The sequence below is a fragment of the Gambusia affinis genome, linkage group LG14 (genome assembly GCF_019740435.1).
Source record: "Gambusia affinis linkage group LG14, SWU_Gaff_1.0, whole genome shotgun sequence".
NCBI lineage: Eukaryota > Metazoa > Chordata > Actinopteri > Cyprinodontiformes > Poeciliidae > Gambusia > Gambusia affinis.
The window spans coordinates 7,594,300-7,612,272 of record NC_057881.1 but is presented as its reverse complement, the minus strand read 5'-3'; the positions used below and the strand labels follow the sequence as shown (position 1 = coordinate 7,612,272).

The 17,973-nt window shown below is 40.7% G+C and overlaps 1 protein-coding gene across 1 annotated transcript in view; it reads right to left on the bottom strand.

Moving 5' to 3' along the window:
* The window catches only part of ext1b (exostosin glycosyltransferase 1b), a 158,451-nt gene extending 142,993 nt beyond the window's left edge, over positions 1-15,458 (bottom strand). Inside the window, exon 1 of the mRNA XM_044139032.1 lies at positions 13,691-15,458. Coding sequence (XP_043994967.1) covers positions 13,691-14,634 — 944 coding nt within the window. The 5' untranslated portion in view covers positions 14,635-15,458. The remainder of the gene's footprint in view (positions 1-13,690) is intronic.
* Between the last annotated feature and the right edge of the window lie 2,515 nt (positions 15,459-17,973).

The window sequence follows — 17,973 nt, the reverse complement described above, 5'->3', positions numbered from 1 at the left end:
CCTTGATGAGATCACAAGAAAAAGAGCCACAACCAAATACCTCCAACGAATAAGACAAGTCCTGAGAAGCCAGCTCAATGGCAAGAACAAGATCCGTGCAATAAACAGCTATGCCCTACCAGTAATCAGGTACCCTGCAGGAATAATTAGCTGGCCAAAGGAGGAGATACAGGCCACAGATGTTAAGACCGGAAACTACTAACAATGCGGAGGGTTCCACCCCAAATCCAGCACACTGAGACTCTACACGAACCGCAAAGAAGGAGGCAGAGGACTAGTGAGTGTGAGAACCACTATCCAAGGCAGAGACATCCAAGATCCATAGATACATCAGGGACAAAGCCTCAACAGACAATGTGCTCAGTGAATGTCTCAAACAATGGGGAACAGAAGCTGAGGTGCGGAGGAACCATCATGGGAGGACAAGCCCCTGCATGGGATGTACCACCGGCAAATAACGAAGTGGCTGACATCAGAAAGTCCTACCAATGGCTGGAAAAAGCTGGACTGAAGGACAGCACAGAGGCCCTCATCATGGCAGCCCAGGAACAGGCCCTAAACACCAGAGCAATTGAGGCCCAGATCTACCACACCAGACAAGACCCAAGGTGTAGGTTGTGCAAGGAGGCCCCTGAGACAGTCCAACACATAACAGCAGGGTGCAAGATACTGGCAGGGAAAGAATACATGGAACGACACAACCAAGTGGCAGGCATAGTGTACAGAAACATCTGTGCAGAATATGGACTGGAACCCCCAAGATCAAAGTGGGAAACACCCCCGAAGGTAGTGGAGAATGACCGAGCTAAGATCCTGTGGGACTTCCAGATCCAGACAGACAAAATGGTGAGGGCGAACCAACCAGACATAGTCGTGGTGGATAAACAACAGAGGAAAGCCGTTGTGGTGGATGTGGCAATACCAAGTGACTGCAACATCAGGAAAAAGGAGCATGAAAAACTAGAGAAATACCAGGGCCTAAGGGAGGAACTGGAGAGGGCCTGGAAGGTGAAGACCACAGTGGTGCCTGTGGTCATCGGGACCCTCGGGGCAGTCACCCCCAAACTGGAACAGTGGCTACAACAGATCCCAGGAACAACATCAGACATCTCAGTCCAGAAATGTGCAGTCCTAGGCACAGCCAAGATACTGCGGAGAACCCTCAAGCTCCCAGGCCTCTGGTAGAGGACCCGAGCTAAGAGGAAGAAGAATCACCACCCGCGGTGGGTGAGAAGGGAATTTTTTTTTTTTTTTATATATATATATATATATATATATATATTGCATAAATAACCAAGTTAGGTTAAGAAATCACAAATATCAGACCAATTAGATACAAAAAATATCCTTAAAAAACCTGGTCAAACATGTAAGGAAGCATGTTTCCACCAAACACACAGAGTCAAGTCCAGAATCTAGAGGGCCACATAAAAAGCTACGGCGGGCCGGATTTGGCCCACAGGCCTCCAGTTTTACACACGTGAACCGGACCCAAAATGGTGGGTGTGACTTTGTGTTTTAGCAGTTAAAGTTGTATATTCCTGTTTTTTTAAGGCACAAAAACTTCTTCAAGAATCAACCTCTGAGTGCAGGAAGGCGAAAAGCCGAGACCCGACTCAGACTAACTCTCCAACCTGCAGACAGAACCGACAGAACCGGCAGAACCAGCATCCTCGTCTCATCCGCCGTCAGCAGTAAAATTTAATGAGGACCAATCAGTCTCTCCTGATCATCACTTTCTGCCGCAGCCGGTCACAGAGCTGTCTGGTTTAATTGAATTCACAGGAACACAGCGAGGTTCTTGTTCCCCTTTCTGTTCTGTGCTGTCAGAGCTTTCCCAAAACTGCTCAGCTCCTCACTTTACTTCTCTGCCAGCAAACTTTTACATCAGCACAAGTTAGGGATGAGAGGCCTTCAGCTGTGACAGAAGGAAGGGAGAGGAGGGCTCATCTCTTAATACCAGATCGCTCATTAGCTCCATCTTTTTAAAAGCTTCCTGACAGTCCTGGGGCGGGACACGCACCGATATTAACTCACATTTTTTACAATTATAGCTAATAAAACAGTCATTTCCAGCTGGTTTGGGAACAAAGTGGAAATATTTTAGGGCTGAAACTAATGGTTATCTTAGAAATCGATTATTCTGATGATTAATCAGACAAACTCTACAAATATTTCATTTAACCAGGATTTTTAAAGTCTAAACTTCAGATTTATCTTTTTATCCAGGCTTTTAAAACTATATAATATGGTGCAGTTATTGTATTTGCTTTTGTCATGTAATATTTTTTGCTTTAGTTTTCCTGACTGGTTGTTGTTAAGTGATTTATAAAAAAAATCTCAATCAAAAGAAATAAACATAGAATTCCTTTAGTGAATCTGAAGCTAAAACTTTTAAACTTGAGGAGTTTTTACTAAAACATACACTGCAAAAACACAAAATCTCACCAAGTATCTTGGTCTAATTTCTAGTTCAAATACCTGAGTACACTGGAAGATAAAACTAACTCATAAGTAACTTTTCAGCAAGAAATATGAGTTTGTTTTAAGTCAGCAATTCCTTAGAGTTCTAGTTTCATTTTTCAGATTATTGCACTTATAACAAGAATTAGAACAGAAATAATCTGTCAGTTGAACTAGTATTTTTTCCAACAATATTAAAGAATTATTGACTAAAAACAAGTTCTTGTATCTTGCTGAAAAGTTAGTTTTGTCTTATTTCAAGTGTGTTTTGCACTCAAAACTAAAATTGCTTGGGAAGATTTTGTGTTTTTGCAGTGTGTGTATAAACAAAAGGTGTTTTTATCTTAAATCCAAAATGTATACATATATGTTTTTACTTAGTGCTCTACATATGTTGCTTTTTCAACAGATGTGCTTTTTTTAATCTGTATTCTCCAGTTAACAATTAATCGATTACTAAATTAGTTGGCGATTATTTAAACAACCGATTAATCATGATTAATCATTTAAACATTATTTTTTTACTTTTCAAGGTATTTCTAGATTTGATGTACTTTTATTGCCTAGAGTATACAAGTGTATACTAGCAGCAGCAGGATGCATAGTGTTGGACTTATTTCAAGTATACTTGGATATTTAGCACCAAATGCTAGAACATATTGGACCAAAATCACTTGATAAGATTTAGTAAGCAAAAGGGATTTTTATCTTAAATCTAAAATGTATATATATGTATATATTTTGTAATGAAGGTTTTTCTTAATTTCTGCTCTAAACATGTAGTTTTTTTCAAAAGATAGGGTTTTCAGACTTTGTATTTTCCAGTTAACAATTAATCGTTTATTAAATTAGTTGATGGTTATTTAAACAACCAATCAATCACGATTAATCGTTTAAGATCTTTTTACTTTTGAACTGTTTTTTGGTTTGTTTTGATGTTTTTTTATCGCCTGCAGGATGCTCGGTGTTGGACTTGGGCTTCAGTGTCCACGCCTCCCCTCCCCCACATCTTCTCTGCAGTTCTTCCGCTCTCTTGCTTCCCACCGCCGCCACCTTTGAGTTTGGGGGTCGGCTTGGCTGTGCTGTTAATCCGTCAGTGAATGTGGGTCAGAGAGTGGGCCTTTGTCCTCGTCACTCAGACAGCAGGGTCATGACCCCGGCCATCATGTGTGCACCCTCCAACACACACACACAGGCTTGTATTTACACGCCTGTGTCTGCAGACAAAGAGCGATCAAACACACACAGATATGGGTGGATGAGCAGAAGCACACAGGAAAAACCTGCTGAAATGAAAGCAAGTTGCAACAAAAACTTTGGATCTGAAACGAGAAGCGTTCAATGATTTGATGGTCAGCTGTGTTTGAAGGGTAACGGAGAGGTTTTTGGAGAAAAAAAGCAACCTAATTTCATAATATTTCTCTTGTAAAAAGCTGAAAGATATAGGATTCATTCAATTGTCTGTAAATCAATCAGATAGCAGCAACTGCTAGAAATCAGAAATTTCAAAAGCTGCAGATTTACGGGGATTTCAGTGCAGAGACAGAAAATATCCAGTGAACAGAAGCGGCGTGGACCAAAGTAAAACAAATAATTCCTGGACTAACCGCTCGTTTACGACAGAACACCGTCTCTGACTCAACAGCATGTTCAACCTTAAAACAGATGGGCTACAGCAGCAGAGACCACACCTGGTTTCAACACTGGGAAATATAATCTGGAATCTCGATTTTATCTGCAACATCAGAACCTGGCATAAAACAACACCAAGCATCAACAGTTCAAATCGATGGTGGTAAAAATCCACAACATGCCCAAATATTTAACGATTTTGTACTAATACCAACCAGAAACTTGGCCAACAGATTAACTGATAAATCTTAAGATTGGTGTAACAATTAAGCAGTAAGCTAATGCTTACTGCAATTAAGCAGTAAGCATTACTGCTTAAGTGGAAATGGCATGTTTGATACCATTTTAGATACATAAATTTAAGACTATTAAAAACCTTTTTAAAACCATTATCAAATGAGTTTAAGAACTAAGTCTCCACAGGAATGTACAATCTTCATCCTGACAACTGATATATTTGCACTTACCCAGGACAGACACAAAAGCTAAGTAGCTAGCTAGAGTTTGTTAGCAGCAAGTTAAAGGAAGCTTCAACCGTCTCGACTCACAAATGTGTGTGCAAGACTCAAACTTTTGCCAGAATGAAAACAATAATACAAAAACCTGACAATAATTGTCCTGCTAATATTTTTAATGTATTAAGATACATGACTTTAATAAATTTAAGGCATTTTAAGGTCTTAAGTTTCTATACATGTATGTAAGACATTTTAAGGATGTGCAGACACTCTGCTTTCCTTCTTACACTATTTAGAAAGTGTCAGCATGTAACTTGGAAACAAATTAACTTTGTCAAAGTCTGCAGCCTGAGAGGCTAACCGGGTCAGGCAGGAGGAACTACCCTGACACACTGACTCGCCCCACATATCAGCACTCAAACGCAGCTGAGACGCCTTTAATGAGACGAGCACAAGACAGAGATCTCAGCACTGAAAGAGGGGATTTGAAATGGTTACGCAGGCTGATAAGATGGAATAACAAACAGAGGTTTTATGTAGTTATAGGCTTAAATCTGCCTCTTACACACACGCACACACCAAAATATCAAAGAGCGCCAATTACGCCGCACTGCATTCTAACTAATTATCCTCTACATCATTAGCATTCTCCATCACGAGCCGGACGCTCTATCTAGGAGAGAGCAGGCAATAATGAAATATTCATGATTTATTAATCTGAGTACAGAAACAAAAAAAAACAAACAACGGCAGCCCGAGAAGTGTGACACCCTCGCCTGCAGCAGCGCAAATGTTTGTTTGCTTCCCGCACAGGCACTTACAAATCTCCAACAGGAGGCCGCAGTCGGGCGCTGACATTCACATCAGAGTGGCTGTTCCACTCGAAGTAACAGCGTCTCAGCAAGATAAGAGGAGAGGAAGAACCGGATCCGGTTCTGCAGAGTTTCTGTCGACGGCGGCCGGCGGGGACGGAAACGTGGCAACGACAGCCACACATCAGCGACAGAGTCGGGAAGAGGAACCAAACATTAAACCCAAGAAAGAGTAGAAACGCTCTAGTTAAAGTAAAACGTTGCTGTCCAAGAAATTACCCAAGATTGTACATTTCTGTGGAGATTTAGGTTTTAAAATCCTTTCATAACGATCTTAAAAAGGTTTCTAGAAGTCTTAAATTGAAAAAGTGTTTGGTAAAATGTCTCCTCAAGTGCTGAGTAACTGATCCAGTTATCAGTCATTTAATGTTTAAAAATTACATCACACAGAACAAAGTGTAAAGTTAAGTGGAAATTTTGGTGTTTTAGAACAGAAATGAGAATAATTCATATAGGTAACAAAAAATAACAAAATCAGGCAAAAGACATTTTTCCAAATCAGTTTCTTTCAATAAAAAAACTTTAACAAAAACTGCAGCAGTGTGTCTGTGTCTGGTGAAATTTTGTTTGTTTTTCATTCAGTGGGAAGAAAATCCAGAAATTTTTACTCAAGAATAGAAATACTTCATAATACTCCAGTAAAAGTAAAGCGCAGTAAAAAGTAAATTTTTAAAAGAGTTACTCATGTAAGTGTAACTAGTTAGCACCCAGCTCTGGTTGGGGATCTGAGAGGAAAGGTTCATATTTCTACCTCCGTCTGCTCACAGGTGTGTTTGGTTGCTGTTCCTGTCATTTAAACGACCAACGCCAATAACAATCCATAACCAGTCCCCGTTTCCCGTCACTCCTCCTGATCGCCCTAAAGTTTCCCCGACTCCCCTCAGGGTGACCTGGAGCGGCGACGGCGGCGGCGGCCCGTAAAGTCCCTGAAGTACAGAGTCGATACGAGTCACCAGAGCCGGATGGGTTTTAAACGGGGGGATGATGACGAAGCTGCTAAGCCTCAGAAACGTCCCGTCAGACTCTGATGGGACACTCCATCGCAGTAAAGAGGCGACTGACTCGGGTTATTAGATGAGCTTGCATTTTTGATTTCTGCAGGATAATCGGTTTGCCAAAAGGACACGGAGCTCCAACTGATCCAACTTCGACCTACATGCAGGACTCCTGCTGCTCCTTTTTCATGTTAAAAGCCTCCACTTCCTCTAGACTCGGCCGATTTTAACGTTTAAATTTAAAAGTCAGGTGTGAGTTTGTGGCAGATATTCTTACAGTAAAAACCAAGACAGGAAGGAAGAACAAAACAACAAATGGTTGGATGGATGCGAGGATGAACATTTGGATAGATAGATGGAATGGATTGATTTATGGAGTGGTGACAGGATAAACTCAGGAGTGGATGAAGAGAAAAATTAATGGCTGGATGGACAGAATGATGGATGAAGGGAAACATGGATGGATTAAAGGACAGATAAATTACCTGGATGGATAAACAGATGGACAGAATGGTGGATTTATAACTAATGAAAGGATGGATGGATGAATGAAGGAATGATAGCTTTGTGATTGAAAGATGGGTGGACAGGATGACGGACTAAAGGGACAGATTGACAAATGGAAAAACAAACAGATGAAAAGGAAGACAAGGACGGGTTAATGGACGGATACAAGTAGGCCTACAATGAATCAATATTTCAGTAATCAATTATTCAATCGTTTATTCTGGCAAATAGTCAGATAAAAAATTTGGCACATTCTGAATTTTCAACAAATGCAATTCTGGTTTTAAGTAATAAACATTTTATGAGGTAAAATGCCAGGGTAGGCAGGGCTGATCTATTGATTAATTTTGTATTTATTGGTTAATAACTGGATCGCAAAAGGTGCTCGATGTTTTTGTTTTTTACGTAATTTGAACCAGGTGCAGCTAAACTATGAACTTGAGTTTTAGGTAGAAAATAATTACAGATAAAAGTGGGGGGTTTTTTATCTTGTATACAAAATGTAGATATTATAGTTTTAGATATATCAGTTTTAGCTTAATTTTTGCCCTTTAAGTTTGGGGGTTTCAGCAAATGGCCTTTGTTGTGGGGTCTCTATATTACAGTAAATGCTTATTAAATTAGTTGATTATTTCAATAATGGATTAATCACGATTAATCGTTTCAGCCCCTGAACTGTAGGTAAAGGAGTTTTAGATGCGTCTCTGCTTCTTCACACCTGAATCTCATCTTTATAAGTTGAGTTGATGCTGAGGAGTTTATTTCTTCCTGTGATTCAGGGACACGTAGAAAAGCTGGAGGACTTTGTCCAATGACGACAGGACTTTTCCAGGCTGCACTAAAACCACCTAGAAACTGCAAAGCACTTGAGAAATACTGAACAACTGTCTGAATGTGACACAGTACATACCTGGAGTTAACCGATGAAAAGATTCATCGCTCTAATTAGAATCTTATAAACAGAAGGGATGATTTTGCACCAGTGGGATCCTAAAACCAGGAAAAATGTATCGTGGAGGATGTATTCCGGTTAAAGAGGTTTAGTCAGCACAAAGCATGGGATTTCTGCCAACTTAATTTTTTTTTTTTTACAATTTCAGAGCCCATAATACCCCTCCACTGTCCTCTCCGAGGATTATTGTCAGCAGCCCTGAAAACTCCCTGGATAATGTAGCAGTGAATGGGCTCCTTTCATCGGAGCTCGGCCATAAAACTGGACCGGAGTGACTCCAATTGAAGGCTATTACTGCAAAGAAAATCAATCGGATAAATGTACAGAGCGTGGTGAGGGGCTGTGCGTGCGGCGCTGGAGGGTGGCAGGCATTTTCTGCATGATATGGGCCGACTTCCAGCTGCATACCTCTGGAAGACGGGCGGAGAGGAGGGCGAGTGCGCGCTGGCAGGTGGATGTGCAGTGACATTAAACAAGCTCCCAGGTATGTGGACGCAGTCTGCAGCTGCTCTCACACATAATGTGCATTCCTGGCTTTCCTGCGACTACGCATGCGCCGATTACTGGTTTCGAGGTACACCGAGATATGGAAAAGTCACGGTTTCTGATTTTATGACACACCGTTCCTGTGGTGTAAGTGTTTTCTACGTTTGGTCAGAGATAAAGTGGGAGCAAAATTAACTACTAGCTCTGCAAGTTCAGGGAAGTCCCACAAACTTCCTGTTTAATAAAATAAGGTTCGCTATATGCTAATACTTAAGCTAACGTAAGAAAACAGACAAACAGAGGAAGAACCTTGCCCTAAGTGCAAATTGTGCTTATGGACAGCGGCAACATCTCTATTTATACCGTCTTGAAATTACGACGGCGGATTAGGATCATTGTTAAAATGATGTTAAAATTTATTTAAAAAGAACAGAAATTTATTTTTAAAACTCAGGAATATCCAAGTTTCAAAAGTCAGAAATATTTTCCAGTTTTTTCTCACAAATTTTTCAACATCTGGAGCTCAGAAATGTTCTTGTTTTTCTTGAGAATTTCTGAGATTAATCTCAATTTCTCAGTTGTTTTTTTTTTTGGCAGAAATTTACTTCTCCCCTCTGCCCCCATCTACAATGACCCTAATAAAATTTAATTATTTGAAGATCTAGTTAAGTTCACGTCTCTCCTAATTGTTGGTTTGGAACAGCGGTCATGTCAAAGGGTGAAAATCAGCCCAGCAGTTCTGCAAACATCTGAGAGCAAATCACCTAAGATGCTCAAACAAAAAGCAAGATAACAGATTTTAGAGCTGAAATCATAATACGGCGACAGGGCAAAGCTGGGGTATTTACCGAGGTAACGTCATACCAGCACATGCCTCCCTGCCAGGCATCTGACCCGTCTAACTGTATAGAAATCCATTTACCTGAGAGCGCTCTGTTAGGGTTTCTGCGGAGCGTGGGTCGGCACCCACAGGGCTTTAGAGTTGATTAAAAAGAGAAAGGCATCAGATTGATTAATTTTTAAACCTGTTACTAAATCATAACGGGAGCAGAGGTTCTCGTTTCTTAGTTGAACTTTGTTGCCAGAGTAGATTTGCAGACGGAGCACGGAAGCTAAATTTGTTTGATGCAGAAGTTTTAACCCTCAGAGGAGTTCAGAAGAGGAACAGAAACTCTGTGATGCATAGAAGATTAAAAATAGATTTTTCAGAGTCTTTCTTGTCAGAACAGAAACCAAATCTAGCTCTGATGCTGGAAATTAAATCTCTGATCCTGGAAATTAAATGACTAACAGGAAGTAGAATTGATCAAAGCAAATCAACTGTAAAAACAAACAACGGTGGAACAAAGACTTTATCCTGAACTAGAGCCGGCTCGATGATCCGATCGGAGGATGATCCGTGTGAGCCGTCGGGAGGCAGGGCGACGCGCGGAGCAGAGGTAGACCAGATCACGGATGACGTCGCATCTCTCTGGGCAACAGCGGGATGGAGGGAGCGAGAGAACTGGTGGGGATGACGAATGGAAAGACAAGTGCGTGCTTGTGAAGTTTTGTTCCAGCTCTTTCCCATTTTACGAGTTAGTCTGAGGTTTTCTCGAGTTCACGCCGAGTTCAGGAGAAAAGTGTCTTACCCTCTCAGCGAAACGGAGCTGAAAACTCCTTATCGGCGCCTGCAGCTTCTTCTTCTTCTCTGACAAAGCGCGCTGAAATATTTCTGGCCTCTGCCTTTAACCTCAGCAGCACTTCGACGCAAACACGCCCTCCAAGAACAATGCCGACAAGTGTTGTTATCACATGCCTCCAGTTCATCCAGGCTCCGTGAATGCCAAGGAACTCAAACCCGAGTCACTCCCGAAGGAATCAGCCTGACAGTCGAGTTCAACCCAGTGAACCTGGGACGACCCCGCCCTCTGCGTGAAAACATACCTGCCGTTTACAGGTGCTCAACCAAAGGGGAGGTGGCGGGGGTTCATTAATTACCAACTTGACAAAACCGAGACTTCCAAAATTAGAGGTAATTGGCCGTCCCCTGGGGGGCCAGATAGAAACGATGCCACTAACGCCTGCAAATTAAAGCTGTAATTAACCCGTTATGACTGATTTATTTGCACCGAATCGCTTTATAATTCAATCAAAGGTGTTGCCTTACATAAACTACGCAGCAGGAAGCCTGAGGTCCCTCTGATGTTAACGACTGTTTCATAGCGGAGGGCTCCCATGGCTGACTTTCACTTAATTTGCGCTAAATACAGGTTGCAAATCAGACGTGTCTGTGCAGATTCTTGTAAAGGCTGCGGTGCTCCCTGTTAGCGGAGCAGCGAAGGTAAAAGAAAGGAAAGGAGGGAACGAAAGGAGAGACCGCGGAGCTGAGGTCAATCTGTGAGACCTTCAGGTTCAGATTCAGGTCTGTAAATAACCAAGTAAATAATGTAGGTCTGAAACGTTTAATCGTCACTCCTCTATCATTAATCATGATTCATCATGATTAATCGCGATTAATCGATTGTTGAAATAATGGTCAACGAATTTAGCAGTCAATTAATCTTCAACTGGAGTATGCCGATTGAAAAAAAGGCAATTTGCTGAAAAAATAACATATTTACAGACGTTATTCAGCCAAAACTGTGCAAAATACAGAGTTTCCCCCAGGAAACCCAGATTTCTGCTTGGGAAAAAAAGGTCAAAGAAAGGAAAGTAGGGAACGAAAGGAAGAACGTCTAGTTGAGGTCAAGCTGAGAAACCTACACGTGTCAGGTGTTGGATTATTCATGATCAAGATATTTAAAGATTCAGGTCTGTAAATAACTTGAATATATAAATGATATAGGTCTGAAATGATTAATCGGATCAATCATAATTACTCGCGATTACACGACTGTTGAAATAATCGTCAACAAATTTAGCAATTAGTTAATTGTCAACTGAAGTATGCAGACTCAAAAAAAGGCCATTTATTGGAAAAAATGAAATATTTAGAGAAGTAATTCAGTCAAAACTGTACAAAATACAGAGAATACCCAAGAAAACTTGCTGATCTTGGCAGAAGGGGAGCTAGGAATGTTCACCACCGTGTTTTTGGAAATAAAAATAAAGAAAATACAGCCGTAAACTAAGTAAAACTAGCTTTGATGTAGGTTGTGTATAAACTAAAGCTGTAACTTTTTTAAATGGATCATTTGTCTGCTATCATCTGAAAATAACAGGCAGAGTGAGTTGAACATCGTACCAAACTGTATTGTTGATCTGCGTGTGATTAGGACAGGTGTGTGTTTTCAGTGATCTTCTAGTTTTGTCTGCCTTACAGATTGCTGATTGGGCAAAATACTGATAACTAATAACCGAGAGATTTAACGATAACGTAAACATAAAACGCCACTGAATGTTACTTACGCTACCACTGTTTTGTTTTTTTAATGAATTTCACATAATGTACGTTTAGGTTCCCACGCGTTGCATGAGAAAAAAAACAAACAAACAAACTATGCACCCTGCTGTTTACGGTTTAGTACGACAAGGCATTGATATGCGTCTCATTATTGATACTATCAGCCTTCCGTACATTGGTGCTATTGTTTAAAAGGAGCTCTCATAGAGGAATCAATAAATTATGGTAAATTTATTTTTAATATTGTATAAAAAAGGTTTTGGTGGTATAATGAAAAATCTGTAGAATGTGTAAATTTTTTTGTCTGATTAATTGATCAACATGTAGGAAAGTAAAGGTTATTGATGTGTTTGAAAGTTTAGTAACAAAGATATTTTTTTCCTAATTTAAGATCATTTTAAGTTGAGTTAAAATGATCTATTTTAAAAAGAACTTGATTTCAATAAATATGTAGGCAAGTGGATTGACCTGCAGAAAGGAATGCATGTATTTGTCACTTTGACTTTATATATGGTTAAAATAATCATTTATTTGTTTTACTGCTAGCCAACAAATTTAAATACAAGCTGTGTAAAACATAAATAAGTTGAGATTTTTATCTTTCTTTAGTGATAATGATAAGTTTAAAACTCTAGCCTGGATTTAAAGATCTGCGGTTCTTCAAATCTCTTTACCATTTTAACACAATTGCACTTCTTCAGTCCTTCAAGCCAGAACCATTCATGTTAAAATCACAGATATATATATTATACTGGAATTCACAAATTCCAGTATAGATTCAGAACCAGTGATTTAAAAACCTCAACAAGCTGATAAGAAAGGTTGGTTCTGTTCTGTTGAAGCTCTGGGGACAATAGAAAGATTTTTCATAAAATCAAGAAAATTTTGGCATCCTCTTTATGAGACAGCGTCTTCAGTCAGAGGCTTTTTCAAACTTACTGTAATACTGACTGCTGCAGGAGATTCTTCCTATTCATAGACATTAGCATCTACAGCAACTCTCTGGAGAAAACTGTGTAATATATGTGTCACAACATTTAATTTGTTGGGTTAATAAAGTATTCTTGAACTGAATCGTATTTGACAATGTGTAAAAAAATAAATTATACTGAATCTATCAGATTTGGCTTGAATGGAAACCGTCTTGATTTCTGATTAATTAACAGATAACATCTAAGAGCTGGTGTGTGTGTGTGTGTGTGTGTGTGTCTAATAAACACTCTTTAAAGTTCTTATGTGGTACAATCACTCAACTTGAGTCATTTTCAATATCAGTGAACTGTTTAAAATCAACACAAAAAGACAAAAATCTGTTAAAAAACAGAAAAACCATGTGGTTCAGCAGGGCTGCGAGAAAGCAAAAGAGAGCAAGACTTCCAGCAGATAACGGGACTGTTTTGCAGCAAGGAGCTCAGGTTTTATCTTCCTGACCTCTTTTAACCTCGGGTTGTTCTGGAACGTGCTCAGCAGATTCTTGGCAAAGTCAAAGTTGCAGTAAGAAATCTAAATTCTCCATGCAGAGACAGATGTTAGCCATGTTAACCGCTAATAAAGGACACTAAACTATTATGCTCACTAAAATAACTGACATGATGTTACTTCTGCTCCTAATATAAATTAATGACAACAGGAAGCTGCTATCTTGAAAGCAATTTTTAGACCTTCAATTGAGGAGAAATCTGACATTATTAAGGATGAACTTGTATAAATCAAACTCTAAAGTGCAAATGTGTATCCACCCTGTAAACAGCTGGATGCCTAACCTGAAAAACTTCACAACTCCAACTTCACTCTGCAGGCGCAGGTTGACATTTCCATATCCTAAGCGCCAGCTTCGGCTTTTTGGATGTGGGTAAGATCCACTTTTACGCACAGACTTTTACGCCTGGCGCGTAAAAGCTCCAAAACAAGCTTTTTGAACGTGGTGAGATCCAACTTACTTGTCATATTCCGCGTTGTCCTTGTCGCACCGTGCGTCCTTGTGTTTCTGCCAGTCCTTCCCATGCTTGCAGGTGGTGAGCAGCACCACGTCCTCCCCGTTGTGGACGTGGTATAAGGCATTCCGCGTGTCCGAGCCAATCCCGGTCAGGTAGCGCTTCCCCTTGAACACCAGCATGTACTTTCTAAAAGGCGGGATGGAGTTGTACTTCAGGAAACCCCTCTCCCCTCCGGTTCGAGGGTGCTCCTTGGAGAAGAGCGGGATGGAAACGTCGAAGTTGGGCCTGAAGTTCTCAGAGCCGATGCTCGCCTTGGCCAGCATGGCCTGGCCGATGTCAAAGCCCAGATCCTCCGTGTAGTCCGGCCAGGTTCCGGAGTACAGGTTGAAGATGAGGTGGTTCCTGCCGTCGTTCCACAAAGGCAGGCTCTGGACCTTCGTCTTCAGGTTGTGGACGTACTGAGGGGACAGCTGGTCCCGATCCAGAGTGTCCAGACTCAGGACGAACAGACATGCCTGTCCCGGGTCGGAGGTGTAGAACCTGGAGCCCTCGATGGTGGATAGGATGTTCTGGTAGCTCTCCGAGATCTTCTCCCCCTTCTGCTGGGGGTAAACATAAACTTTGAAGCCGTTCTTCTGACACAGAGAGAAGTCGAAACAGGAATCCATGCGGCACCGCTTGCCCCTGTAAACGCTCCTGTTCACGTCCCGCTTCTGCGTCGGAGATATGTGCAGGTTGTAATCCTCGGTGTCCGTCTGATCCCAGGGCAGGAAGGCGTATAAAGGGTCCGAGTAGTGGGGCCATGGCTGCTCGGGTCGGTACCCGTTCCTGCTGCGGTCCTGCCGGCTCCTCCTGGCCGCTGGAAGCTCAACCCCTCCGAGGTAGAAGAGCAGCGCCAGGCACGCTCCGGCGGACAGCAGGATCAGGTAGCGTTTTTTGGCCTGCATGTGTCCCGGGAACAGAGGCGACTTGCTCAGGAATAACAAAGCTAAAGTGGCCCCAAGTTAGGCTCTCACCAGCCCCGGCTGCATCGCTCCATCCCCAACCGCCCTTCTTCGTGTTGTGCTCCGAGATCCGGCGATTGATCCAGCGCATGTGGGCGATTTGTACGCCGCTTGTGGAGTTTCACCACATCCAGCGACGCACCGACAAAGACCTGTCCGGAGCCTCTGCGCTGCGGCCGCTTCCCCTCATCCAGGCTGGAGCGCCAGCGGCCGGGGTCCCCGAGGCTCTCCCAGACGTGAAGGTTGGATGTTGAACACCGGGTAGAATTAAAAAAGAAAAAAGAAAAGCAAAAGAAGAAGAAAGAAAGAAAGAATCTCCGGCGGTGTGAACGCCTCTTCGGCTGGATGTTGTCCTTTTATCGCTCCATGGTGCCCGGTTTGGAAGAATCAAAAACACCGGGAGACGCTTCAGCGGTCCAACTGTAACCTGACGAATCCCTGCATTTCTCTGCTTATTTATCACCTCCGCTCATTCCCTCACAAATATCAAAAGAACATATTCGGAAGAGAGCGGCGGAGCGGGCGAAGTTGTCCGGCCGAGCAGAGGGAAGCGAGCGGCAGCCTCAAACTGGAGGGATACGCTGGGAAAACGTTGGGAAAAAACGGCAGGATTCCTCAGACCGAGTGTCCAATTACCGAGTGCTCAGTTGTTCCGATTGTTGCTCGCTAACATTCCAATCCCGACACGACGCCAGTTGACGTTACGTCCCACCTAGAGGAAGCGGCGCCGCTGGTTGGTCCGTGTGTGGGAACGGAAGGGGCGGGACTTGGGGGAAAGCACCCATTCATAACCGGTGTAAATTATCTGATTGTAACTTTATAATTGGGGGACGCAAAAGAAAACGAAACACCGTCTCCTTTAAGATGGAAATAAGTAACGGATTTATTTTTGTTTTAGTCTTTAATTAACAATTAGGACTTTATTTTCAGCTTTGTTCTCCTCTCTTATGGTTTCAATACACCTTAATGCGGTCACAACATGCAGATGAATCTTCTGCTTTTCATTTTTCATATTTATTTTGTCACCCGCCCCCAACAGGAAGCGAAAGGAGAAATGTTTTGACCTTTATTCAGATTAAATCAGATAACAACCAATTTCTTAGTAACACACCAACACAACTGTATGCATTTTGAACATTTTTCTGACTTAAATAATATCCATAAAACTTTGTATTGGTAATTTTGACTCACCAACATAATTCATAATGAAAAAATAAAAATTCATAAAAAAATTTACATTATGAGGTTGACTTAGAAATGAGTTAAAAAGTTATGAAAATGCAACATTTTGACGTTGAGTCAATGTAATGTGAAAACCTAAAAAAGAATTGGGGTGACTATAAAAAATTATCATAATTAATTATCAGTTTAATATAATTGCTAAAGACAGTTAAGTCAACTTAATTGAAGTTGTAGCAATAGCTTATTAAGTGTTTTGAACTTGACGGTTAAAGTTGATACAACTTAACTGAGTCAAAGCAACAAGGAAACTACACTGAGCCAAGTTTTTTTTTACAGTGTACTGCAAAGTTTAAAGTAGTAGAACATTTCTTGTTTATTTTAACAATAACAATATGAATGTGTTTTGAATATACATCCTCTAATGAGGATGAATGTACTAAAGTTCATTTAAACTGGTACTAATATCTGTGCAATTTGCTTTTAAAGTTATTTTTTACTCTTATAAATAAAATATTTCCCCTCTGACCACATTGATGCCTCGCTGTTGCATTTATTATTATTATTTAATGATTTTGTTTTTAACCAGGAAGTCTCAATTTTTATTTGAGTTTTCGCAGTATGCAAAATAAAAAATAAAAGGTACAGACAGTTAAAACATCATAAAATAAACTGAAGTGCAAATTAAGCCAAATAGCTTCAGTAAGATTAAGACCGTAAAACACTAGAAAGGGGTTTAAAAATAGAAATTGCACACCTCAGTTAAACATTTTAATTTTAAATTCAGTCATGGGAGTAAAATAATTTGAGTTTTGATGCCTTGTGAATTATTCCGGGATCAAGGTGATAGATTCCTACCAATTTTTGGGTCATGAGACAAACAAATGAGGCAGCAGTTTGCCTTCAAATTTAAAGTATTACACATTTTACAGCCCAACTCACATAACATAGCTCTCTGTTTTGTTTTATTGTTATTTGTACCTTCAAGTTTACTGTAACAGAAACGTCCTCAGCTGGGATTTATCAAATCCATCCAGAAAAAATGTGTAACCTGCCGAGAACGAGTCAAGTTTTTTAATAAATATCAAAAATGTCAAAAAATTCCAAAACTAAGGTTGAGGGACACGCTGTCATTCAGTAAATCATCCACTGAATGCCAGGTTTGTGCTATTAGCCCTCTGGAAATCACCTTGCTGGTGGTTAAATATCATTTCTATCCATCAACGGTTATCTTTGCTGTTTTTAAAAGATTCAGTTGCAGAACGAGGAACAAAACAGGCCTTTGTGTTACTTTTGCTCTCACCTGACTGCACACCGGTTCAACGGCTTTTACTTTGTTAAACAGAAATAAAGAATCAGCCAAATCAATAGATTAAGGAAGACGACCCGCCGAAGTTTAAAATGTAGGACTGGAGTAATACTAGATTATATTCTGTATTATTTTATAGACGTATTTATGTTTGTTGTAATTATGAAGTATTTTTGTGTTTATTCAGTTAAAGTAGATGCATCAGTGGATATAAATGTACTTTTCAAGGTTTTCTTTTTGTATATTTAAATGTGCGTATGTATGTATTTATGTATGAATAAAACCTTAAAGTGGGACAAATGGGGAGGATTTTAGGTGACTGGTCAGAAACTGTCATCTTACTGGGATTTTTATGCACAACCAGGTCTCAGGTTTAAAAAGAATGATCCGAAAACAGAAAATGAGCAGCAGTTTGTGTGGATGAAAAAAGCCTTGTTGAGGTCAAAGGTCAGAATGGTTACAATGGTATGTGGAATGCAGTGGGCTCCCACCTATTTGCGGCTCAGTACTTGAGGAGTCACCTACTCCTGGATTTTTCTATGGACCACAACTTAAAATTATTTATGGAAAACTTTCCTATTCGTGGATTTTTTTCCTAAACTATTCGAAAGAAAATGCAGCTTAGAATGCTGAAATAATTAGGCATAATGCTACGCTAATGGCTGGGTTTTACAAACCAACCAATCCATGTCTGCTATTCATTTTCCTTGCTGCTGATTGGGTGAACAAGCTGCAGTATGTAACTTTTTTAAAACCATGTTTTGTTTGTTGTGAGACAGATAATCTGTGAAAAT